The following is a 25,403-nucleotide window of genomic DNA, read 5'->3' on the forward strand; positions in this document are numbered from 1 at the left end:
ACATGCGTTTCACAGATCTGAGCAGGAGATGAGAATTCTTTACCAAGGAACAGAGGCAATTTCAAAAGATAAAAACAACTGAATGAAACTGAAAAGCTTTTGCACAAATTAATGTGTCTATATATATATATATATGTATATATATATATATATATATAAGACCAAAAGTCATCTTCTGCTAGAGAAATGATTAAAGGTTATGAACAATCAGTTCTCAGTAGAATTACAAATCATTAGCCATGTAAAAATGCCCCAAATCATTATTAAGGGAAATGTAAGTAAGAAAAAGATTGAGGTTTCCTAGAGATGACAAAAGATGAAAATAGTTAATGTGGAAAGAGATGTCCGAATGCACTGTTGCTGGAGCTGTGAATTGAGGCCATAGCGCTGGAAAGCAATCTGGAATTATGCAGACAAATTGACCATAGAAGACCAATGTTGTTTGGCCCAGAGAGTCCCCTACTGGGTGAATATACCCAAAGGAGATCACTGGAAAAAAAGGAAAGGTTCTCTGTGCCACAAAATATTTGCCCTGGTATTACCATCATTGAGACTTTTTGTGGGAGCAAAGAACTAGAAACAAAGAAGGTGCCAGGTGACTGGGGAATGGCTGAACAGATTGTGGTCATGCGTGGATATGATTCCAGAGAAGCAATAGACAGATGAGTCAGTCAAGGGTTGGGTGCCTCTTTACTGTGCTAGGCACGGGGGATACAAGTACAAATTAGGAAACAATCCCTGCTTATCAGAGCTTACGTTCTAATGGGAGAGACAAGTTTAATTTAGTTCAGGGTAGATTGGGAGGGACAGCACCAGCAGCAGTCAGTATCAGGGAAGGTTTCAGGAGCGTGGGGTGATTAGTGCCAAGGCAAGAAGGGAGTTGGAGCGTTTTGGGGGAGGAACAGAGAAGGCTAGTTTGGCTGGATCACAGAGTACAGGATGGGGAATTATGTCTAGTGGGGCTGGATGGATAATTTAGGGTAGGTTTGTATAGTGTAGAACTTTAAAAAAATACATAGGAATTTGTATTTTATCTTGGCACAATAGGAAGTCGCTGGAGTCAGCTGGGGGGCAGCCACAGCCAGAGCTACACTTAAGAAAAAGTACTCTGGCAGCAGGACGTGGGATAGCCTGGTGAGGGCAGGGACAACAGCATGCATAATCACCACAATGGAAATTGAAAGTTCGACCATCAAACCACCAAAAAGGAATCCTGCAAAAATTATGCTTGGTGGGGCAGAGCTGAGGATGGACATTGCTGTATTGTTCACTGCCACCAGCACCACCACCACGGCCACCCACAAGAGCCTCCAGCCAGCAGCCTTCCGCACCTTTCTGTGCCCTCCTCGCCTCTGCCGTCGCGTTCCCACACACTTCCAGGCCAAAGACGGCTTCTAACATGGCCACCTCACCTACTTCTCACTTGAACAAAAATACCGAGCATCAGATGTACACGAACCTACTCCTGGCCACGTACACCTTGTGAGCTGAGAAGCACCAGCAACCGCCTCCGTGGGATCCTGGCAGCTGCAGCACTTTTCAGTCTAAAGTTTCTGTTCCCTGCTGCTCTGGTCTGAGATCCCTTCTGAAAGGACCCCAACAAACTGGTTTTCTGCAAAGTTTTCAGGTCTAATGGCCAGCCTGCGGAGACCACTTTGAGGCGTAGCTATAATAGATAATGGCTCTCTTTGGTGTCCACAAAAACCCTGGCTTGGTGTGGAGCAAGCACATGCTCTCACAAGAACAGAAAGACGCTCTTTTCATTGGCCTTCCCTGCACCCCAAGGGCCGTGTTCCCGTGAAGAGACAGAGCAGAAGCTTGGTAAATGCTGCAGTCAAAAGTGGGGAGACAAATGCTGAAGTAATGCCAGTTCACTCTATGAAAGGACCAAAATGCAAGATCACCTCTGTATTTCTCATGTCATCCTCCATCAGAACATCTGATTCCAAGCCAATCCCTGGGAACTGGAATGGAGCTGGTTGTCACGCTAACTTCAGTACCAAGGCCATGAATGAGAGATGAGAATTGCCTAAAGTACATTAAAGCCATCGAGAGGCTCAGTAAATGACATCAGGATGGCATCCAAGCCACTGGGTCTGGACAATGCCCGTCTCCATCATGTTTCTATGAGACATCCAACACCAAATTCTCTGCTGATGTGGCTAACCATGGCACCAGCATCTGCATTCCCATGGTAGTTGGCCAGGAGAAGAAGGGCTACTTTGAAGATTGCCACCCCTCCACCAACTGTGACCCTTAGGCAGTGACAGAGGCACTCATCCATACTTCTCTGCTCAATGAGACAGGAGAGGAACCCTTTCAGTATAAAAACTAAGCGGACTAGACCCCCACCCCATGACCCCGTCTTCATGCCCTTTTCCTCACCTCTCCCCTCTATAAGTTTTCTTACTAGATGTAACTCAGGGCACAAACTACCATGGTTTTTTGTGTCCACAGGAAATAAAAAACAAGAAGCTTGGTCCCAAAGAAGAAATGAAAAGAGCTCAGCTCTCCTGTGCCTTTGTAGAGGTGGAAGGACAAGGGGTGTGGAGCTTTACATAGGTAGGATTTTTCTATGTATTGATTGGCTTTGAGGAATTTTTTCTTTTCCTTCTTTTTCCCAACATTCTTTGTTATAAAGGCTGGCTCTTCAGGAGGGAGAGTGGAAGGCATACAGGGGTAAATTTAGGAGAGGTGAAAACAAAAGATAGCAATAAAGCCTATTTAAAAATAAACAACAATTTTTAAAATCCTCTGTATTCAAAAATTAGAGATGATTAAAGGTAAGCAGCACTTCATGAAGTTTGCAATACCAAACCAGACATGGTGGGTGTTGCCCCCAATATTTCATTGTTAACATTGAAACTGTGTGCTTTGGGCTGGGAGAATGTAAAGGTTTCTGTACTGGATACCAAATGTCACTCAGAATAAAGCGGCACTTGGTGGGATTATCCTCTCCTATCTGAACCACAATAATAGTAACTCACACTTCACAGGCATTTGAAGTTTACAAAGCACTTTTACAACAACCCCATGATGTTGGCCGGGTTATTACTCCCCCTCTGAGGCTCAGGCTGTGAGCTCCGAGGACAGGGCTATGTTGCAGCAATTCAGCTAGCAGCTGCTGTGGGGATGAAAAACCAACACAAGCCCGACAACGAGAACTCTGCAAGCCCAAGTTCTTTTGATCTGCTTTACTAAGGAAAGCAACGTTAAGGGGTTAACAATCTTACTTTAATCCAACATACAAATATCATTCACTCAGCTCAGGGGGGAAAGCCAGCACCCTGAGCTTCAGAGCAAATACAAACAGAGCAAATAAACATGAATCAACAGACAGATTTCTGTCTGACAAAATCACAATATGCAGTTACCAGAGAAGCATCAACATCAAAGCTGGGGAGCTAATAACGACTGGCCTAGAGTCACGCACCACTCCTGCTGTGGCTCAGAGCTCCGAAAGACAAAGCCAACCTCTGCGTTTATATATCTTGTTCAGGGTCAAAGGTGAGTCACACATCCGACTCACCCACGTGACCTAAAATCGTCACAAAAATGCAACTTAAACCCATGTGGTCTAAAAGCCTCTGATGTCACAAACAGGTCACTCAAACTCATGTAAACTAGGCTTTCCCTTGAGGCAAGGAGGTCATCAAGGGCTCCTAATTTAATCAAGGAAACAAAGGCCAAACTCTTCAAGGGCACTTGGTTGAATAAGTGCTAAGAGCCCATCTTGATTCCCAATACAGGATGTCACTTAATTACTCCTTAGAGTCTACATACAATGTTTTCTTCCACTCTTCTCTACTCCATCCTGCTCCTTCCCACAAGCTATTACATTAAGGGAAGAAGTTCCCCTCCGTGTCACAGGTTTGAATTAGGGACACTTATTGGAGTTTCAGTAGGATTTCTCTTAAAATGAAGAGCATCAAGTTTTCCCACGCTACAGATTTGGAGGCCAATGGCATGACTAGTGAGTGACTAGTAAGTCAGGGTCCATGCTAAGGAGGGAAAAAGAAAGTCCAGTCATAAACTATCTGGGTGAGATTGGCTGACTCGGGGCTGGCGATGGTGGCTGCACACTGCCACCTGGGGCCAGCCATGATGTGGAGGGAGAGTATTTCTTTCATCATCATGGCTGCCTCACTGTGAGTTTTCCTAGCTTGGGGCACTAAGGTAGCGATTTATGGGGCAGACTCTAGAAACATTCCCAGAGTCCAAGGACCCAGTCCTGCACGAATGGTCACGAGCAGGTGCTACGATGAAAGGTGCCACCCTTCCTGAGCCTCCCTTCCTGATCAGCAGGCAATCACCGTGGGGAAGGGGCTACAAGCTCTAATTTCTGAATAGGAAATCATAAATTCAAAGGCTCAGCACCCTTTTAGAAGTGCTAAAAACTTGCAACAGAAATACCTTTAGAGTTCTTGAAGATAAAATAAGTTCAATCGTAGTGTTCATTTGCATTCCTTTTTAAGAAATTCAATGTTTCAAAGCTACATATTCTGATATTTCAAATGTGTAAGACTTTATAGAAGACCCAAGCACTAGTGTAGACTGAAAATGCTTACATTTATTTCACTTTCTCAAGAACCCAACTAAAAGTCATTTGTCACAAAGTAGAAACTACTTAAGATCCTACTTTTCCTTCCCAGGTCAGACAGGCTCGGTAGGTAGTTGTAGATCATTCAGAACAATTCTGACAAAATCCTTCTTTTTGTTGAGTATAAAGTTACCAAAATGCTTCTGTATACTTTAAAGTCAAACTTACGAAATGCATTCTGGCTGAGCCCTCTATGACTGCTAAGTCTGCCTCAGTGCCATGACTCTGAAGCAGGGGAGGGGTTACGGTCTGAGCTGCATTGGCACTATCTCGTGCTGGCTTTTAATGCCCGCAGAGCTCATGTCTCTTATCTTTAGACACTCTACCAGGGCTTGTAGTTACTGTTACATGTCTTAGCTTTCCTTCTCACCTGGAAAAACTCTGCGAGGACAGGCACAGCATGACCTCTTTGCATCTAGTGAAGTTAGAGAAGCTGGCCCTGATGGGCTCATAGAGAAAATACAGTCCAATCCCTTTATTTTACAATGAAAAGAAATGTCACATACATAGTGTCCCCCAAACTGCCCAGCACAGTATCTTGTACATAGTAGTACTGAATAGACATTCAGTGAACACTGGTCAAAGGCATGTGGATTATTAAAAAAAAGTTATTAAATTGAAGCTAGCTGTTATTATTAGAGCCATTCAGTATTAACATTAAAGTTTGCCAAAATTTCAATTCTACTGTTTTTCTTAGTCTTTTATTGAATTCATTCAGAAACACCAAATTTATACAATCGTAAGATTAATACCTAAATCCACAAGTGGAAGATTAACAAGTATTCTAAGATATCCTTGCTACTAACATACTGGGCTTCTGTTTACAAAGAGGATTACATAGAGTTGTATCAGTAGAAAATAGGAAGAATTTCATTCACATCCCTCCCTTTCAATTTCCTTAAATAGTCAACCATCAGGATCTAGTCACCCTTCCTCACAATGCATTTTAAATAATAAAGAACCTGTACAGATCAGAGGTGAGCAAAGAGCTTTACAATAAAAGCACTGATCAAAAGACTAAACCTCCCAAGTGGGGGAAGAGGCATCTCACCAAAGGAGGTGGAAGCAGAGGTCACAGTGGGGCGGTTGCTGGGAAATGGAATAAGAGCTGGAGCTGTGGAAGAAAACACATATACATACATTTTTGTAAGATGGGTTGAAATAATATCAATTTCCGAACTAGCATCCTATCACTTCTTTCCAAATGAAACATACATTTCAGCTATATTTAAAAAAAGAATCTTGAAATAGGTGCCAGTCAGAAAACCCCTCAAGCAGAATCATACTCTTCAAATAAACTCATCTGACACTTTCTTCAGTATGATTTGTGGGATACAAGGTAGATTTCAGAGAAGGCCATGAGAAACCTGTGTGTGAACAATCAGACTACCTGGTGGTACGTTTATTTTTAAAGATACAAACTATTGTCACCTCTGCGACAGCCAGATAAATGGAGGCCAAGTATTTTCTTTTCTCCAGTCATTTAGTTTATCATAGAAATGTCTACCAGCATCACTTGCGTGAAGGCACAGCTGTTGGTGCCTGTGAACCACATTTTTCTTTCTTTTTCACCATTTCTTTGTGGTATCAGAATAAAAACAATGGTGCTTTTCAAACTGAGTTCTTAATAGGCTGAGACGCAGTTATTTCTACTCCCTCTGCATCCACCAGGCATGCTCTAGGTACCAGCCTCCTTGTCATTTGTCTTAGGGAAGGGGAGCATCTGCTTCTTAGGATCATCTACATCATGGTTTCTCTTCATTCAGATAATTGAGATACTTGAATGTTTTATATGGGACTGGGTAAGGGAAAGGTCAGAGTTACAGCATGCAAAAGGCTCTTTTTTTTTTAATGGCACTCTGTTTTTAAAATGTCTTTTGAATTTTATTAAAAAGCTTCCAGTAAAAATAAGCTATTCTACCACAACTTGGCCAGCTACTGCCTTGGGAATGGAAAGGATGGAGCAGCTGTGACAGGGCCAGATGAAGAGGATCACAGGCACTGGCAGCAAGTCTCAGAAAAGCCCCTGGGGAGGGGGATTTCCAGTCTAACTTGGTGCTCTTTAAGAATGCATGAAACTGGCAGAACCCACGAAATAGCAGAGTGAAGCAAGGCTCCAGCCCAGGAAAGCCTGGATGGTCGCTGGGTAAGGTCTATCACATGGAGCTGGGAGCAGAGCCCAGCATGGGCTGCGCCTGGACCAACCAGACCAGGAGCCAGGCGGAACAGTCCCTAGCACCCTGAATCAGTGAGCTGTGGCAGTTACCAGACTTCTCAACCCACAAACACCAAAGGCAACAGAGAAGATTAGTGGGAAAAAACTGTGGGGACAGAGTGAAAGGAGTTTGAGGTTTGGCCACCACCCTGGGGGCAGCAGAGGCAATGCAGCTACAAAACTATAGCTGCAGTTGCTTCTGGCCCCAGGCCCACCTGGTGGGAGGAATTAAGTGACAAATCAGAGCAGGAGTGCAGAGCCTGCTCAGATCTGAGTCACAGTCCGGGTTGGCAGTTCTTGGGGGAGGAGGAGCGCTGGTGCAGCAGAGCTTGCCATGTAGAAATAGCTCTGAAAACAACAGCACAGCCCCTCAAGTATGGGACAAAGTACTCTGTACTCTACAAGCAGTCATACCCCAACTAAAAACTCAAGGGTCAAGTAGTTGGCTGGGAACATGGCCAGGCAGCAAAAATAGACTCAGATTCAGACTCAGACTTCGGAATCTTTCTTTGGTGACAAAGAAGACCAAAACATACAGCCAGAAGAAGTCAACAAAGTCAAAGAGCCTACATCAAAAGCCTCCAAGAAAAACATGAACCGGTCTCTGGCCATGGAAGAGCTCAAAAAGGATTTGGAAAAGCAAGTTAGAGAAATAGAGGAAAAATTGGGAAGAGAGATGAGAAGGATGCAAGAAAACTATGAAAAACAAGTCAATGACTTGCTAAAGGGGACCCAAAAAAAAATACTGAAGAAAACAACACCTTAAAAAATAGACTAACTCAAATGGCAAAAGAGCTCCAAAAAGCCAATGAGGAGAAGAATGCCTTGAAAGGCAGAATTAGCCAAATGGAAAAGGAGGTCCAAAAGACCACTGAAGAAAATACTACCTTAAAAATTAGATTGCAGCAAGTGGAAGCTAGTGACTTTATTAGAAATCAAGATATTATAAAACAGAACCAAAGGAATGAAAAAATGGAAGACAATGTGAAATATCTCATTGGAAAAACCACTGACCTGGAAAATATATCCAGGAGAGATAATTTAAAAATTATTGGACTACCTGAAAGCCATGATCAAAAAAAGAGCCTAGATATCATCTTTCAAGACATTATCAAGAAGAACTGCCCTGATCTTTTAGAGCCACAGGGCAAAATAGAAATTGAAAGAATCTACAGATCACCTCCTCAAAAAGATCGCAAAAAGAAAACTCCTAGGAATATTGTCGCCAAATTCCAGAGCTCCCAGGTCAAGGAGAAAATACTGCAAGCAGCCAGAAAGAAACAATTTGAGTATTGTGGAAACACAATCAGGATAATACAAGATCTAGCAGCTTCTACGTTAAGGGATTGAAGGGCTTGGAATATGATATTCTAGAGGTCAATGGAGCTAGGATTAAAACCAAGAATCACCTACCCAGCAAAACTGAGTATCATGCTCCAAGGCAAAATATGGATTTTCAATAAAATAGAGGACTTTCAAGCTTTCTCAGTGAAAAGACCAGAGCTAAATAGAAAATTTGACTTTCAAACACAAGTTCAAGAGAAGCATGAAAAGGTAAACACGAAAGAGAAAGCATAAGGGACTTACTAAAGTTGAACTGTTTTGTTTACATTCCTACATGGAAAGATGATGTGTATAATTCATGAGACCTCAGTATTAGGGTAGCTGAAGGGAATACACACACACACACACACACACACACACATAGAGACAGATAGATGGATAGATAGATAGAGGGCACAGGGTGAGTTGAATATGAAGGGATGCTATCTAAAAAAATTAAATCAAATCAAATTAAGGGATGAGAGAGGAATAAATTGAGAGAGGGAGAAAGGGAGACATAGAATGGGGTAAATTATCTCACGTAAAAGTGGCAGGAAAAAGCAGTTCTGTAGGAAGGGAAGAGGGGGCAGGTGAGGGGAAATGAGTGAATCTTGCTCTCATCGGATTTGACCTGAGGAGGGAATACCATACACACTCAATTGGGTATCTTACCCCACAGGAAAGAAGGAGGAAGGAGATAAAAAAGGGGGAATGATAGAAGGGAGGGCAGATAGGGGGAAGAGGTAATCAAAAGCAAACTCTTTCAAAAAGGGACAGGGTCAAGGGAGAAAATTGAACAAAGGGGGATAGGATAGGAAGGAGCAAAATATAGTTAGCCTTTCATAACATGAGTATTGTGGAAGTGTTTTACATAATGATACACATGTGGCCTATGTTGAATTGCTTGCCTTCTTAGGGAGGGTGGGTGGGGAGGGAAGAGGGGAGAGAATTTGGTACTCAAAGTTTTAAAAGCAGATGTTAAAAAAAATTTTTTTGCATGCAACTAGGAAATAAAACATACAGGCAATGGGGCATAGAAATCTATCTTGCCCTACAAGAAAGCAAGGGAAAAGGGGATGGGGGGAGTGGGGTGACAGAAGGGGGGGCTGACTGGGGAACAGGGCAATCAGAATATATGCCATCTTGGAGTGGGGGGAGGATAGAAATGGGGAGAAAATTTGTAATTCAAACTCTTGTGAAAATCAATGCTGAAAACTAAAAATATTAAATAAATTTAAAAAAAAACTAAAGGGCTTACAACAACAACAACAAAACAAAAGAATGCATGAAACCACCATCCTAGCAGACATAGAGGCAATTGAGTGACTTGGCTCATTGTCCCCCTCCAGTGAAGGTGGAGCCAGGTTTTTGCCCAGGTGTCTTTTCCAGTCCACTGTGAAGCTGGGCCTGAAAGACTGTAAAAGCCAACAGGTAGCAAAATTTCAACTCTGACTCTATTTCCCTGTTCTTAAAGTGTTTTTAAGTCTTTCCTTGCTCGAATTTTTGTCAAATACTTTTACTGTACAGTATTTTCAAAAATTTCCCCAAACAGCAGAAATATAGGTGTTTACTAATTGAAGAAATGATATTTCTTACCAGGATTGTCGAAATAGTCTACACGTCTCTGCCCTAAGGAATAAACATTTTCAGTTAATTACGTTGTATTTGGCTATATGTGTTAAGTTGGCAAAGGCACATTCTTTTATAAAATCTAGGGATGGAAAATTCCTTTATAAAATCCATTTATAGAGACCAAATAATAATACCAATTATTATAAAGCTATAATTTATGCAATTTTAATGTAAATCAGATGTGATTTTATATAGTATATTGTACATATTATATATGTATTGTGTATTATGTATTATCTATTTGGTATGTATATATATGTATGGATATCTTTCCCCTGAATTCTGTAACAGGTTTATAGGCAGACAAAGATAAGCGTTATATAGGATGGATAAGCGTGGATAGATCTAACTCTTTGTTATAGATCTCACGCAAGTTATCAGGTGGGCTCATGCTGAAATTCATCACTATAAAGAAAGGATAGATAGAGTGAGGAGATATTCCAGCTTCTAGTTCCATCTTAAGTCAAATCCATTTTTCTCTATTGGCACAGCTTCAAACGCTAGGAAATTAAATAATTTTACTTTAACTTATATATTATGTGCATGCATATATATGTATACATATACATATATATATATATATTACATACCACTGTTGCATGTTAGAGATTAAAAGTTTATATACATACTGTCCCTGCCTCCAGGAGGCTTATAGTCTAGTAATGGGTCAGTATACATGCAAATAATTTTAATACAAAAATAATACATGACACACATAGACTACACATGCAGACAGTTACTCTATGAGGTCCAGAGGCTGCATTAGCTGACCAGGCTCCCTGGTGTTTGACAAGTGAGAGTGGATATCCTTGCCCAATCAGGACGTGGAGTTGAAAGTCCCTCTGCACTCTGTAGACCTCAGTCACTCTATCCTGAGTCAATGCCACGAGGATGAAGCCTTGTCTTGATACCCAGTGGCCAAGGACTGATCTGAGACACGGCTTCGTCCTAATGACTCTGCATCCTTGGCTACACTTTCACTTATACCCCCCAACTCACAGGTCATGGTGGGAAGCACCAGAACACTCCTTGCTCCCCATGACCACTTCCAAGCTCCCCATGGCCACTTCCAAGCTCTCCCTTTACTATTATGACTCAGTAACCTTGCTGCCTTTGAGGTTTCTTCATTCCATACTTATCACTCAATCAGAATTCTGGCAGCTGCAGCTGTTATCTATTGAACCCCAGGACATTCTCCTTCCTTCCTCAATGAATTCAGAGCTTGGCTCACAGTCTTTCCTATGATTGTGCCATACCATGTCTCAACCTTGGTTACTCCCATAATCCACTGCCTTCACCCTTATCATTCCTGTGCTTCTGAACAGAGTTGGAGAAAATTCACAAAACCATGTGGCCAAGGTCCACCACAAACTTACGTTACATAATCTCACCTAGGCCCTCCCTGCAGCAGGGCTGCCCTATTAGACAGTTCTAATAGAGTCACCATGCCATTTACCACAACTGATCTTCCCAGCTTTTTTATCCCTCCTCAAATCTCCCATCGCTTCTCCTTTACCATCCTCTCAGCTGAGAACGTTGCCTCACACTTCACTAAAAGACTGAGGGCAGTTGACTGAAATTCCCCCTTCTCCCCTTCTCATCTCACACCACTCCCATGTCTTCCTCCACTTTCTCCTCCACCCTGTCTCCATGAAGAGGTGGCCCTTCTCTTTTTCAGGCAAATCCCTCTACATGCACAAGTTCCATTCCATCCTGTCTTCTCCAGCAACTTCTCCCTCTTTATCATGTCAACTCTCTTATTAATAATGTTCAGCATCTCCCTGTCTACTGGATATTTCTCTGCTGTCTATAAGCACATCCATATCTCCTCCATCATCATTGTCCATCCCTGCTGGATATTGTCCTATATCGCTCCTCCCTTTCCTAGCTAAACTCCTTGAGAAAGCCATCTATGATCAATGTCTTCACTTCCTCTCTTCTCCCTCTTTTAAACTCTCTGCAATGGGTTTCCAACCTCAGCATTTAACTGAAACCACTCCCTCTAAAGTTCTCAATGATCTCTTTTTCTAAAAAATGAAGAGCTGACTTAGTGCAGTGGAGAAATTTTGAAGGCCTTGCATTAGGCAAGAGTACAATGATGGTCACATCAGGAATAGACATGTTCAAATATATCAAAATTTCCTTGACATTTTGCTCTACACCTGTGAGCAAGCAGATTTTGTGTGTAGTTTATCTTGATTTATCTACTGTGTCATCTCAGGTGTAAGATGATGGGGAAATTGGAAATCACTGTTCCTGGCCTTCCAGATGAGCCACTGGTGCTGTTGAAGTATCCCTCACCATGACATGGACACCTTGGAGTCCAACCTCTGGAGGCCTTGGGAAGCACAATGCCCTTTTTTCTTGTTTCACACAGAAGCCACAGAGTCTGCGGGATGAGAGACCATGGCACAGATGACGTCCCCTAGGGAACGTGCTGTAAATGGTAACAACCAGCGGTTCTCCCTTTGAACATTCACTTCTGGGCTTTGGAATGGTATCCTCACACAGGGCTCCGGCAGTCTGCTCAGAGCAAGCAAACTTCCTCATGTGTAAGGTCGCTGTCTCATCCCAAAGGAGCAATGCCTTTGGGCATGCTTGGCTGGGTTTGAATTCTAACTTTAGTAGCATCTGTAGGAGCCAGGGCAATCTCAGCAAAGAATTCAGAACTGGCAGAAGCAGCTAAATGGAGAAATGTAACCAGGGATCACTTGTCATCTCCAAAAATATTGCTACACTTCCAGACTTTGAAGGCTTAATGAAAATCGAACTTACAAAGTTCCTGCATAAAGTAAATAATAAAAGCTGGAGTCCATCCTTTAGCCCATAGGTTCCCAAACTTATTTGGCCTACCTCCCCACTTTAAAAAAAAAAAAGCAACTTCTCAGCGTCCCCCCCAGGCAATCTTACAGACTAGGAAAAAAGTCTCAGCGTAAGTGTACAATTGTACCCAACGCTACTACTGCCCCCTCCCACTTCTTTAAGTGTGATGAGGAATCCATAAAAGATGCTCCTGTATTTCTGGGGGTCCACCTGCTTTCAGCATTGCATCCCTAGCCTTCAGGTACTCCATTAGTGCCTTTTTGAATCTATTCAATAGTACTTTGCCCACAGTAACTTTCACCCTGGGATGCGGGGCAGCTGTTGGTGAAGTGCTCCCCTTCTCCCTGCCCCCCTCCACCCCTGCCCCCAAAGTAGTTGTGTCTGACTTCCACACACCACCCCTCCTCCCCTATTGATAGGAACTATTTCTTACCAGGGTCTTCAACAAGCTCCTGTTCTTCGGGTATTTCTGAATAAGAAGGAAAGTTTCAAGGAAGTTATCTCAATGCAATTAAAAATACAATTTTGGAATAAACTCAAGAAACATGAGCATGGGTGATGTCATGACTGTCAGGTTTTCCAGTTTTTAAAGTTCTAAGCACACAGATCCTACTCAATTGGGCAATTTTCAATCAAATTCAGGAGACCTCTTACAAGAGTATCCCACCAAAGACACATGCTGAATGGATTAGTACCATAGGAACATAGATTTGGAGCCAACTTTTTAGACATTCTGTCCAGGTCATGAAACTGAGGCCCAGCATGATAAGTGATTTGCTCAAGGGGAGTAAGTAGAAGAGCCGAGACTGGGTTTCCAAAGAAGCATTCTCTATCTTACTATCACACCCCTCTTTTACTGAGAGTGGTTGTGATCCCACTGGTTTTCATGAGCATGAGACTGAGTGGGAGCATTCTGTACTGATTTGGAATTTTGACCTAGTTTCTATTCTGGTAAAGTAGCTGGGTGGCTCTTTGGGGGACGTGGTTCAGGGCCAAGTAGGTGGAGAGTGGCAGCTCTGGCATGTGCCCTGGGATAAACACCTACTCCAAAGAAGATCCCAAATAGAACCATAAGAATGTATATTATCTGAAAGATTTAAGAATGCTAACTGGTGCTAATAAAGGACTGAGGTGATTACTTAATGTAAAGAGCAAATCTTCTCTTTGATACATAATAATTTATCCAATTCCTTTCAGATCCCCTGTCTCATTTTATTCTCACAACACCCCTCTGACGTAGGTTGGCAGTGGAAATATTATCAACCTTGGACAAGGGAAAATGAGGCTATGAGAAGTTATAAGTAGCAAATCAGGAAAGAAAACCAGATTTTTCTCTCAGGGTTCCTTTAAGTAGAATCCACATGGCCTGGTTTATATCACAAAACTGCCCTCATGAAAAAAATATACACAGAGAGCTTGTAAGGTTGCATGTGTATATAAACTACATACAATGTAAGCTATCATTAGTGGTCACAGAATTTGAGAGGTTGGAAGGGCCCTCAGCAGCCATCCAGTCCAACCTATTCACAAAGGGAATCTCTGCCACGACATGTCTAAGACAAGTGGCTGTCCAGTCTCTGCTTCAAGACCTCCAAGGAAGGCAGCCATGCCACTTAAAGTTGTAATTGGTGGGAAAGTTTTCCCTGTATCCAGCACATACTGGCCTCTGTAACATCAAACAACTCTCAGCTCCCCAGGAGGGCCTGTGGGAGTCGTGAGAGAGTAAACAGGAAGACTACTTACCTTCTGGATCATGAGGCTTATGGCTTTTCAGTTCTGTGAAAAAAAGATTGTTGCTTGGTGAGGGGTTCCCTTGATGAGGTGACATCCCAGCTCCCCTCTAAAACCTTAATGGGTTCCCCCTTACCCTTCAGATTAATTCTGCATATTTCTTAGCCTGATATTCAAGGCCTTCAAAGAGTTTCCAGCCTTGTCTCTGACTTATTCTCCCGCATAAGTCCTTGTCAAGCCAAACTGGTCTAATCATTTTCTCTGAACATAGCACGTGAGCTCTCTTTGCTTGGTTTTACTATCTGGATTCCTTAGAATATTATCTCCTCTTCCCTTTCTTGAACTTTCAATGGTCACTCTTTTCTTGTAGCACTTACTATGGCAAACCCTATGGCACAGGATGGAAATTAGGATGATTTAGCAGTAATCAGGCTAGGCTTGATGTCCATCCCTGGGTCCCAGCAGCTCGATTAGAGAGATGATAGAAGGCTACTCTACATGGTCACATTAGAAACCTCGTTCCAGCTTCTGGTACTGAGGAGTGTGTTGTGAAAGGAATCCCCAATCCCCCCAAAGCACTGGCCGATCCAAGTTTCACGACGGTCTGTGACCCAAGTCAGTGGGCAGTGCTTGAGAAGCTCCTCACACAGAGTCCGTGCCTACAGGAGGTGCTGCCACAGAGCCAGCCTGGCCCTGGGATGATAGGACACCATCTGCCACAGCCAGCCACGTCCCAGGTCAGCAGGGCATCCGGTCACAACTAGGCATCACATCCTCCTTGTCACGACTATTATAATTACTGTAGTCAAGAAAGCAAGAGCTCCTCTGTATTTGCACCTCTTTTCTCTGGATGGTGGCACCGTCTTGCCCTCTGCCCTCCTAGACTAGCTCAACCTCTGGCTAAGGGACTTTAGGGAACAGGAATCGAGAAGAGCTAGACTAGGCTGGCCTCTGCAGTACCCATGATCACCCCTAGATGGCTGCCTTATCAAGCTGTTGAGCTGCTGACGGGCATCCTCTGCCCTGGGAATCCTTCCTGCCTCAAATCCATTCACACCAAGCAGTCACCTCCTGGCTGGCTTCCCTGCCTCAAGCCTTGTCCCATCCAGTCCACCCCCCATTCAGCTGTCACACTGATCTTCCTAACATATGAGACCACGTCACCCCTCTATTCAATAAACTCCAGTGGCTTCCTACTGCCTTCAAGATCAAATATAAAGTCCTTGCCTTGGCTTTTAAAGCCTTCCATGACCTGTGCCCATCCTCTGCAGTGTTCTTCCACCTAACACCATCTAGCCCTCTCCCCAAAGCTCTGTGATCCAGTGACACTGGCCTCCTTGCTGCCCCTCACATTTTTACTGACTGTCCTCCATGCCATGTCCACCTTCTATCCTGAAGTCTTGATCCCAATTCCCTTAATGTTGGTGCCTTCCCTTTGTTGAGTTCTCACTAATTTAGCCCATATACAGTTATTTGCATGCTGTCCCTCTCATCAGACTGAGAGGTCTGATAGAGCATGGATCATCTTTTTCTTTCCTTTGTAACCCCAGCATTTAGCACTAAACCTGGCCCATAATAGTAGGCACTTAAAACATGCTGGCTAATGGACTGACCCAAAGTATTTCTTACCAGTGATCTCATCTTCTTTTCCTTTGAATTTCAATCCTAAGTAGAGACACATCATTGGATTAAGTAATGAAATAAATAGAAAAGAATTATTCAACATGTAAACAAAGTGGAGGTAGGGGGAGGGATGGAGGGAAGAAGGAAAGAGAAGAGGGAAAGGAGGGAAGGAAGGAAGAAGAGGAGAAGAAAGGAAAGGAAGAGAGGAAGGAAGAAAGATTAAAAAAAAGATTTCTCACCAGGGAAGTTGGTGTATCTGGACTTAAGCTGTTCTGAAACAAACAAAAACAGGTTTTCATTGCATTTCACTTGGTCTGGGAGTCAATGTCAAAGTCAGCCAAGAACTCTCCATGAGTCCAGGACTTTTATATAGTACAAATAGCCCTATAAAATGGTGTACAAACTTAAATGAAGAGGTTGTCCAGCCACAAAGCAGAGAAATAAGCTGGGTTTCTGTTATTCAAAAGTGTATCTAAGGGGATGCCAGCAAAGCAGCTACTTGTAAATTGAAACTGGTCCCCTATTAAAGGAAACCCTTAAAGATTGAGGCCCGAATGGTATCTTTATCCCAGAAAAGGTTTGCACACAGCTGTCAGATCTGTCAGATCTTCTTGGAGTCTCCTTAACCCTGTATTTGCCTAATACTCACATCTCTCACATTGACTTCTTGAGATCCCCTGAAGAAGCTAGACAGACATCTTTGCATTGTCCTTTATCTGATAAAGTTGAGTCTGGTGCCTCACATTTCTTATCCTACTCTCACTCTAACAACTACTGCACTCCTTTATTGGCTCCTGAAATTTTCTTCCTTAAAATCGATCAAAAGCATTAGGCTGAATTCTCCCCATACTAGCCCGGGAGAAGCATGAAGCCAGGGATACCCCTTCTTCCTAATATTGTTCTTGGTAGGGGAATGGGATGAAAGCACTTGGCTGTCTCCATTATTGGCCCAGGTCTCAACATCCCTTCTGGGTGGGCATTATAGCAGCGCATAAAGCAGTCTCTGTCTAGGCACAGGTGGTCCGTGGAAGCCTGGGTCCTCTCTGTAAGGGGTGGCAGCAGCAGCCTTAAAGAGAATCCTGGCCAGCTGCTCTGAGATGTATTGACAGAAGATACTGAGGAGATTCCAGTGAACTGGGAAAACACTTTAAACTGTATCTTACCAGTGCTGTCGACACAGCTGTCTGTTTTCAAGCCTGAAACAAGAGAGAAACATTGTTTATTCTCAGAGTGAGAAGACTGTCAGCTAATGTTAGGAACCCTGGTTGGAGCAGGAGGGAACTGGGTTAAAATCCTTGTTCAGACACTTGCTAGTCATGGCATCATGGGCTAGGTGTTTAACCTCCCTGAGACTCAGTTTCCTCAACAGTAAATGAAGATGATAAAACCAATGATACCTACCTTACAGGGTTATTGTGATACGTGAACACATTGAAGCACAATGTAATTGTCTATATAAATTATTACGTGATCTACCATAGGATTTAATAAACCTTTAGCACCAAACAAATCTCTGAGCACCCAATGTTGGGGCACCAAAAGTAACCTGCTGAGTTAAAAAATATCAGGACAGAGACTATATGAAGGAGCACTTTCATTTTTCATAGACATTTTCCTCTATTGTGCAGAGTAGTTGTCTGAATGAATGACACTCACAGTTTCCACCATAGGACATGGTCAGTGCCCTTAGAGCAGGGGTGGGGAACCTTCGGCCTCAAGGCTCCATGTGGCCCTCTAGGTCCTCAAGTGGCCTCCTTTGACTGAATTCAAACTTCCCAGAACAAATCCCCTTAATAAAAGGATTAGTTCTCTAAAACTTGGACTCAGTCACATGTGGCCTTGAGGCAAAAGGTTCCCTACCTCTGTGGCCTAGAGCATCCCCAGGCTTGCTCCACTCTGGTTCGAGGAGACCCTTTGGGAGCTTGGGGACCTGCTCACAGCCAAGTGAGCTTGCACTTCAAGATGACAAAGAATCTTCTTATTGTCTGTGTCACTGGAAGAGCCAGCGTCTCAGTGGGTACACAAAAGGGGGCATCCACCCCTTAGTAGGCAACTGAGTTGCTTTGAGGGGCGTCCTGAGCTGGAAGGAGTGGGGCTGGAAGCAGGCCCCAAAGCTCCCTCATGTTAGATCAGAGTCAGAAAGCTGAACTAGGAGCAAGTTCCTTGGAATGGCCCTGAAAGGGTCATTCAATCTCTGCTATAAAGAGTTTGAAGGTGTATTTAAATTCATTTTGGTTTTTGACCAACCTTCAGAAAATAATGATGATTTTCTGAGGCATTGTGACAAAATAACCACAGTAGTTCATATATATATAGGACTCTGAGATTTGCAAGGATGGATTCTTTGGACTTTGCCACCAAACCTCAGCTGCCTTCCGGTCCCTGTAGGAGTCCTATGTTTGGCAGGGGGCCTCCAAGTCAGTTACCCTTCATTACTGTCCCAGCCTTGCTTCTGACTCACTGGGCTTAGCCACCCTACCCCAACAGGGGCCCCTTCACTCCTTTCTTCTTGCTTTCCAGGTCTTCATAGTGGATTTTCTTCACCCACTAGAATGTAAGCTCCTCCAAGGCAGGCAATGTCTTGGGGGGGGGGTTGTATTTGGTTCCCAGTGATTAGCACAATGCCTGGCACACAGTAGGTGCTTAATGAATACCTGCCTTCCTACATTGCTACTGTGTGCATATGCATGGATGGATGGATGGATTATACACGTATGTATATGTACAAACTCTGATTTGATCCTCACAACTGCTTCTCAGTCTTCTCATCTGCAGAATGGTTTCTCAGGCCCTTTCTCACTCTAAGTTCTGTGATTCCATAAAGTCATCTCAGCCTCTGTAAAGTCACCAGAGACTCTGAATTCATGGAGTTCAGGTCCACCAGGTGTTATATAAATAAGATCAGAGGGTCAGAGACGGACGGGGCCTTAGAAGGCTCTTGGTCTTCATGCTGTTACCTCATTCTACAGAAGAGGTCCACAAACTAGGCTTCAGCATCAAGTCTTCTGGACTCTCACCACTGCCCTCTCTCCACTCAGCCATTAATTAGCCCAATGGAAATAGTGGGATGCCAATGAATTCAGAACCTCAAGACTTGGGTTCAAATCTTGGTTCTACAAGTTACTACCTCTGTGACCTGGGGAAAGTCACTGGTCCCCTCCCAGCCTCAGCCTAGGAAAGAAGGGAGCAGAATGAGACAACCTCTGCAGCCCCTCCCCACTCTGAATCTGTAATTTTTAAGCTAGATCATAATATCTCACAGATCATAATATCTTACAAACCCAGACTCTGCTACTTCAGAACCTGTGATAATTTTACAAAGGCTGGAATTCACTTTATAGGATCACAGGAAGGCACCTTAGAGATCCACTTGCCCAACCCTCCCCATTCTGCAGATGAAGAGATTGAGGCCCAGGGAGGTTCAAGTATTGTCCAAAGCCATGCATATGAGTTAGTGATAGAGCTGGTGTTTGATTCTCAGTCCTCTGACTCCAAATTCAACATTCTTTCTGTTACAACATGTTGCTTGCATTAAAATAAGTTTCGGTGGGGGAAAAAAGATTTCCAGGGAACAGGGTATTTTGTTTACTTTAACAAAGTATTTGTAAATATTTTACATTTGAATACCAAATCATTTTAATCTAGTCACTAAAAATATCCCCTTAAAAGAATGCCCCAAGAAGGAATAAATGAACTAAAGTTGCTTATTCTGCTTAAAATTACTTTATAATAAAACTGATCTTTTCAAATCAGTACAAATTAGTAAAAAGTACGGTATGTGAGGCATGACATTTTTCTGTTTTTCAGAGAGCAGAGTCAGAGGCCCCCTGAATTTAACTTGTGCTTTTCTTCTGCCTCGACACCTCCCGTGGTCTGCCTGAGTGACCAGCACCTTCATATAACGCCACTTGCCCAGTGTATGGGTGTCCTCTTTCAGGTGGCACACAGAACTCTCCTTCCTCCACAGGATTCAGGGATCTTTTTACTTTGGCACAAAAAAAGAATCCCAACCAAATTTTTCACCTCTACAGTATGCTATGGCATACATACATGCATGTTGTTCATCTGTCCATTCATTGGGTCACCATTATAATGTGCCTCTTATGTGAAAAGCATTATTGTTTGGTCATAGGGATGGAAGGGTGGGGTACAAAGATAGTGACAACATAGCCCTTGCCCTCATGGAGCTTCACAAGCTTAGTTAAGCTTGGACTCTCAAGCCCTTCTCAGAAGACATTCAAGGGTTTATGTACAAGTCAGTCCATCCTTTTGGAAGATGGGACACTTGGCTCTAAGCCCTGTCTGCCCCATCACCCTCTGGAATGAATTACTCAAGAGTAGGGTTCTCCTTATCTTTCAAATGAGGAGAATGAGGGCCGAAGAAGAGAAGTAACTTGCCCAGGGAAACGCAGCTCAGGTTGGGAGATGGCAGCCAGGTCTCCTGAACTCACAGATGCTTGGCGCCATGACAGCGGAAGTCATTAATGCCTACCTGCCCTCCGAAGACAGGGCACTGAACCTGGAATCAGCTGGCCGATGAATTCTGATGGCTGTTATTTGTATGCTAACGTAAAACATGACCAAGGTGACCAAAACTTCTGATTCAATGCAGCTGTATTCTCTTCCTCCTCATATCTGAGGCTCACTCACTGGTACAGCCTGAGATTTCAGATAGTACTTCAGAAAGTCCAGCGTTTGATACATAGCAGGATCTTTGATGACTGACCACGTTGTACTTATGTCAACATCCCTTCTTGTGATTGGAGATTTATAAGCCTGAGAGGCCAGGCAGACATCTGCTTCCTCCCTCTGCTATAGGGGAGTTGTTCTTTGACTCTGAAGGAAATGCTGAAGACCTTTTAGAATCCAGGTGACTCACTGACATTTTTTCTAGTAATTTAAATGATAGAGATTAAAACTGCATCAGCCTCTAATATACAGCCTCTGATACCTGCAAATTGATGCTAAAATTCAGATCTTATGAAGGGAATCATCATGGCTAGGCAAGAGACTGGAGAGAGGACAGGACATAGAACTGGAAGATGTTTTAGGGATCATTTTGCAATAGGGAAAACTGAGTTCCAAGAAAGTGAAGTGACTTCACCATGGCTATACAGGTGGGAGAGCTCAGATGTGATCCCAGGGCCTCAGGACTCAAGGCATGTGTTTTCTAGGACTAGATCCCTACGCTCATAGAGCTCCTTGAAAAAAAAAATCTAAGCCCACATTTGTCTGTTCTTAGGCTTTTTCAAACCAGTAGCCACAGGCCCTGACCAAGGCACTGACAAAATCTATTGGCAGAGGAGATGGCCACAAACTTCCAGTTACTGAAGGGTCCTGGATCGTTGAGTTCTGCAACTGGTTTCCAAAGGGGGCCTACTCTGACCTGGTCAGATGTGAAGGATCAGATGAAAATTCCTATCCAGTTGGTAGACTCTCTTCGTCAATTCCACCTTTCTTAAACCTCCAGGTCTAAGAAGCCCATTTTCATGCTCTTAATTTCAGCAAAAAAGAACAGACCCACTTACCTCCAAGATATGCACAGTCAAAATGGCTGCAGGTCTTGTTCATGCTTCTAAGGACAAAGTTGGTTCTATTCCCTTCCTGGGTCAGCTTAAAAACCTCATTCAGAGGTATTAAGATGCCTCCATTTACTGAATCAGAAACTATTTCTGTAGAAATGCCAAAACATGTGTAGACAGTGAACAGTATTTCTGAGTCAGATATAGGTTCAGGTTTGACACTGAAAGGGGTAAAATGAGCAAACCTGACCTCCTCACGTCCATGGGGCCCAGACGAAGTAAAAGGGCTTTTGGTGTATGCCGGATGACTGTAACTCTGCGAACACTCTCTGCTCAGAAGCTGCAAGGCTCTCGTCAGGTAGAAGTGCAAAGCTTTGAACGGAAAGCTGTAGATATAATCATCTCGAGATCTGCCGGCGCTTTCTACAGCCGAACTGAACTCCTGGTAAAAGAGAGTCTGCCTCTGAGCCTGGGAAACATAGGCTGTGAGGGCTATACCATGGCTGTCCTGAAAGCCTGGAGGGAGCAACAGCTGGGCCTTCCTTAAATCCCACTGGGATGCTGCTTCGGTCCACACAGAACCAAAGAGCTTATGGTTGGTTTTTTCCTCAATGAGCAGCTTGGGAACAAATTTGGTCTCCATTCTTTCAGTACACTTCAGATATTGGTCATCAAAAGTATCAGTAGACATGCTTAACATATGACCCTTAACCTAAAAGAGGAGAGAAAATAACAATTGTGGAAATGAGAGACGTTATGACCATCACTTATTTTCCTGTCTGCTATCCCTCAAAACAGGGCAAGAAAACTCGGCTCCCCATACATTCACCTTCAGAGACTGTCTTTGTACTACAGGAAATGTCTCATTTTTATCCACTATGCTGTCGATCAATAATCCTTTATTAAGCACTTACCAGGTGTCAGATACCATACCGAGGCTGGGCATATAAAGGAAGGAAACACTAACCTCTGCCCTCAATGACTTTCCATTCAAAAAGGTGAGACACCACATAATAAGTAGGTGTGTGGAAGATTTATACGAAGCAGATGGAAGGCAACCTGAGAAGGGAAGGCATCTGCAGCTGTGGGGACTGGGAAGGCCCTGCATGGGATGGCATCTGAGTGGAGTCTTGAAAGAAGCCAGGGAACTTAACAGGTGGCAATGAGGAAAAGCCAATGCAGAAGCACAGAGATGGATGACAGCATGTCAGGAACTGCACTCAGGTCAGTGTAGCTGGATCAGACTGCGCTTGGAGAGGAGCCAGCCAAGGTGGGAAGGCACCGGGTAGGAAGGAGCTTTAAACACCCAAGAAAGCATCTACTCTACGTGACCCTGGAGCTAACAGGGAACCACAGCAGCTCACCGAGCACAGGGTTACGTGGTCAGACCTACACTTTAGAAAAATCACCTTGGCAGCCAGGAGAGGATGGACTACGGTGGGCAAAGACTTGGGGCAGGGAGACCAGGTGGAAGGCCAATGTCATGTGGGTGGTGCCTGTGTGAAGGGAGAGAGCTGTGGTGAAGCAGGAAATCTAGCGATGAGTTGGAAATGCAGGGGAAGTGAGAGGGGGCCACCAAGGAGGACGCTGAGGTCCTGAGTCTGGCTGGGGGGGCGGGGCTTAAACAGTAACAAGGGATTTCAGGGGGCAGGGCTCTAGGGGACAGAGGAGCTCTGTTTTGAACATGTGAACTGAAGTACCGGGGAGGTAAGTGAAACCTTGACACTCTGAGGAGAGGTTGGAGAAAGCAGCTGAACAAGCCTTTGTGGACATTGTCATGTAGCTGTGTTTACAAGGGATGTTTGTTGGAGGCTCTCAAAGGACACTGAGGACCTGAAGGAGTCCCCTGGATGCTGAAAGTGGCTGTTCTCATCTCTGTGGTTCTGGAGAATGATAGCTATTCCTTTGATAATAGCACATAGATAATGATTAATTTTAGCATTCCAAGATCATTTGAATTAAAATTTCCTAGAATTGTAATCTAAAACATTCCTAGATACCAATATATAGTGGTTGCCTTAAAATTCATTTCATTACTTTTCAAAAAGTTCTCTTGCTTACAAGAGATGTGTCCAGCCTGTGGTCAAGGAGTTGGGAGCTGGGGGTAAGAGAAGAGGGAGGAACCTCCACTTCAATGATGCTAATAATGATGAAAACTTACATTGTATATAGTTCTCATAAACATATACATTCTTATAAATTTTCAGACAAATGTCACATCTGTCGTCTCATTTTGTACCCACAACAATACTCATGAGATAGGTAAGATTAGCTTTTCCCATTTTACAGATTATGAAGCTGAGGCTCAATGACCTCCCAGAATTCATAAAGTTAGTACTAGATCTAGGACGAAGAAATCCAGATGACCAAATTCTGAGTCCCCTAGCCTGAGAAGTCACTTGGACACAGGCATCTCCTGCATCCTGCTCTCTTTGGTAAAGCAGTAACCAGTAGAATAAGCAGTCTGCAGCACAGGGGATGCACTTCTGGGCTCAAATCAGACCCACCCTTGGGGCCAACCTCTAGCAGGACCAAACTTTGGCTGCTTCTGACCCTACACATGCTATTTTCCTGTGCCCTGAAGAAAGTACAAACAAGAGAGGGCACTGAAAGAACTTATGGACACTTAGCTGGCTCAATCGTCCAGCCTGGAGCACAGTGTAAACCACACTCCCACTCTCTCAATGTGCTAAATTAAGAACTCATTCATGTTCTTCTGGCCAGAGGCCACTGCTGACTGGATGTTCAGAACACAGAGTACCTTGAATTGTGATTTCACTCATACCAGCACTCAACAAGAACTAAAGGACTTGAGAGCTAAGGATCAGACAAAAAAAAGCTTGGATGGACAGATCTTGACAGTCTATTCCCTCCTTTATCCAGTAAAAGAAACCAACTGTTTAACAATCAGAACTCACATTCACAAAGCACTTTAAATAACTTGAGGAGGTGGGAAGCTCGGAGAGGTATGGTAAAATGACTGCACCTAGGCAGTTAGCAAATGTCAGAATGAGGATTTGAGACTAAATTCCTTGATACAAAGTCCCGAACTAGCTTTTTTTCCCCAATATATCACACCGTTTCTTTACTTTGGTAAAATTCGATATCTTTTCTATTTATTCCTCTCCTGCCTTACCCTCCTCCTCTCATCCCCACACTTTCCTCTTCCCCTCCCCTTTGATGGCTCAGGAAAGGTTATCTGGAAGCTTTCCATCCCAATAATCAATCACCATATCCCAGCCCCTCAGCCCTAGCAAGGTTCACTCTACCTGAAAAATTTCCATCAGGACCACAGCTGCCAACATCACAGGGACCATTTCAAAGTAGTTTGTCTTCATCTTTTACTTCTAAATAAAGAGAAGTTAATTCGATTTAGTGGGCTTTTTTAAGGGAATATTACAAGGTAGGGGACAGGAAATGGAATATTTTCATTCATGATCAGAATAAAAATCTGAGCAGTAGGTCAGTAAATCCATCTAGGAGATGGAGAAAATTGATTTGGTGAGCTGTGGGAGTTCTAGAGTTATGAACTTTTAAAAATATATAATTATAAATGTAAAATATATAATAAAATATATAATATAACATATAAAATATAGTATAAATATAAAATAATATAAATATAATAACATATAATATAAATTAAAAATATAAAACATATAATATATAATTCGGGAAATTGCACTTCCTTAGCTTCTTATAAAAGGAGAAAAGGCTGCGAGAGGGGAAGAAAAATGCCAAGTATGGAATTGCGAACGTTGAATCAGAGTCCCTTAGGCGCCTGAAAGCCTTCTGTTGGACGGTCTAGGTGGTAGCGAAGAAATAGCCAAACAATTAATGTGCTGTTTAAATTCTCATCTCATTTCCCCTTCAGACAAAATTATCAAAAATATTTAAGAAGGATTTTATAAATTGGTTAATAGCTTTTCTTTTT

General features: G+C 43.2%; 1 protein-coding gene and 1 pseudogene across 1 annotated transcript in view; both read right to left on the bottom strand.

Moving 5' to 3' along the window:
• Positions 1-5,060: 5,060 nt before the first annotated feature.
• Positions 5,061-25,403, bottom strand: part of ART3 (ADP-ribosyltransferase 3 (inactive)) — a 29,381-nt gene continuing 9,038 nt past the window's right edge. The window contains exons 2-10 of the mRNA XM_036763578.1: positions 24,739-24,816; positions 21,476-22,181; positions 17,111-17,143; positions 16,187-16,219; positions 15,954-15,989; positions 14,337-14,369; positions 13,027-13,062; positions 9,735-9,767; positions 5,061-5,714 (exon numbers count right to left, since the gene is read on the bottom strand). Of these exons, the coding sequence (XP_036619473.1) occupies positions 5,572-5,714; positions 9,735-9,767; positions 13,027-13,062; positions 14,337-14,369; positions 15,954-15,989; positions 16,187-16,219; positions 17,111-17,143; positions 21,476-22,181; positions 24,739-24,807 (1,122 nt within the window). The 5' untranslated portion in view covers positions 24,808-24,816 and the 3' untranslated portion in view covers positions 5,061-5,571. The remainder of the gene's footprint in view (positions 5,715-9,734; positions 9,768-13,026; positions 13,063-14,336; positions 14,370-15,953; positions 15,990-16,186; positions 16,220-17,110; positions 17,144-21,475; positions 22,182-24,738; positions 24,817-25,403) is intronic.
• LOC118853472 lies at positions 11,437-12,821 on the bottom strand (annotated as a pseudogene).

The sequence above is a fragment of the Trichosurus vulpecula genome, chromosome 6, assembly GCF_011100635.1.
Source record: "Trichosurus vulpecula isolate mTriVul1 chromosome 6, mTriVul1.pri, whole genome shotgun sequence".
NCBI lineage: Eukaryota > Metazoa > Chordata > Mammalia > Diprotodontia > Phalangeridae > Trichosurus > Trichosurus vulpecula.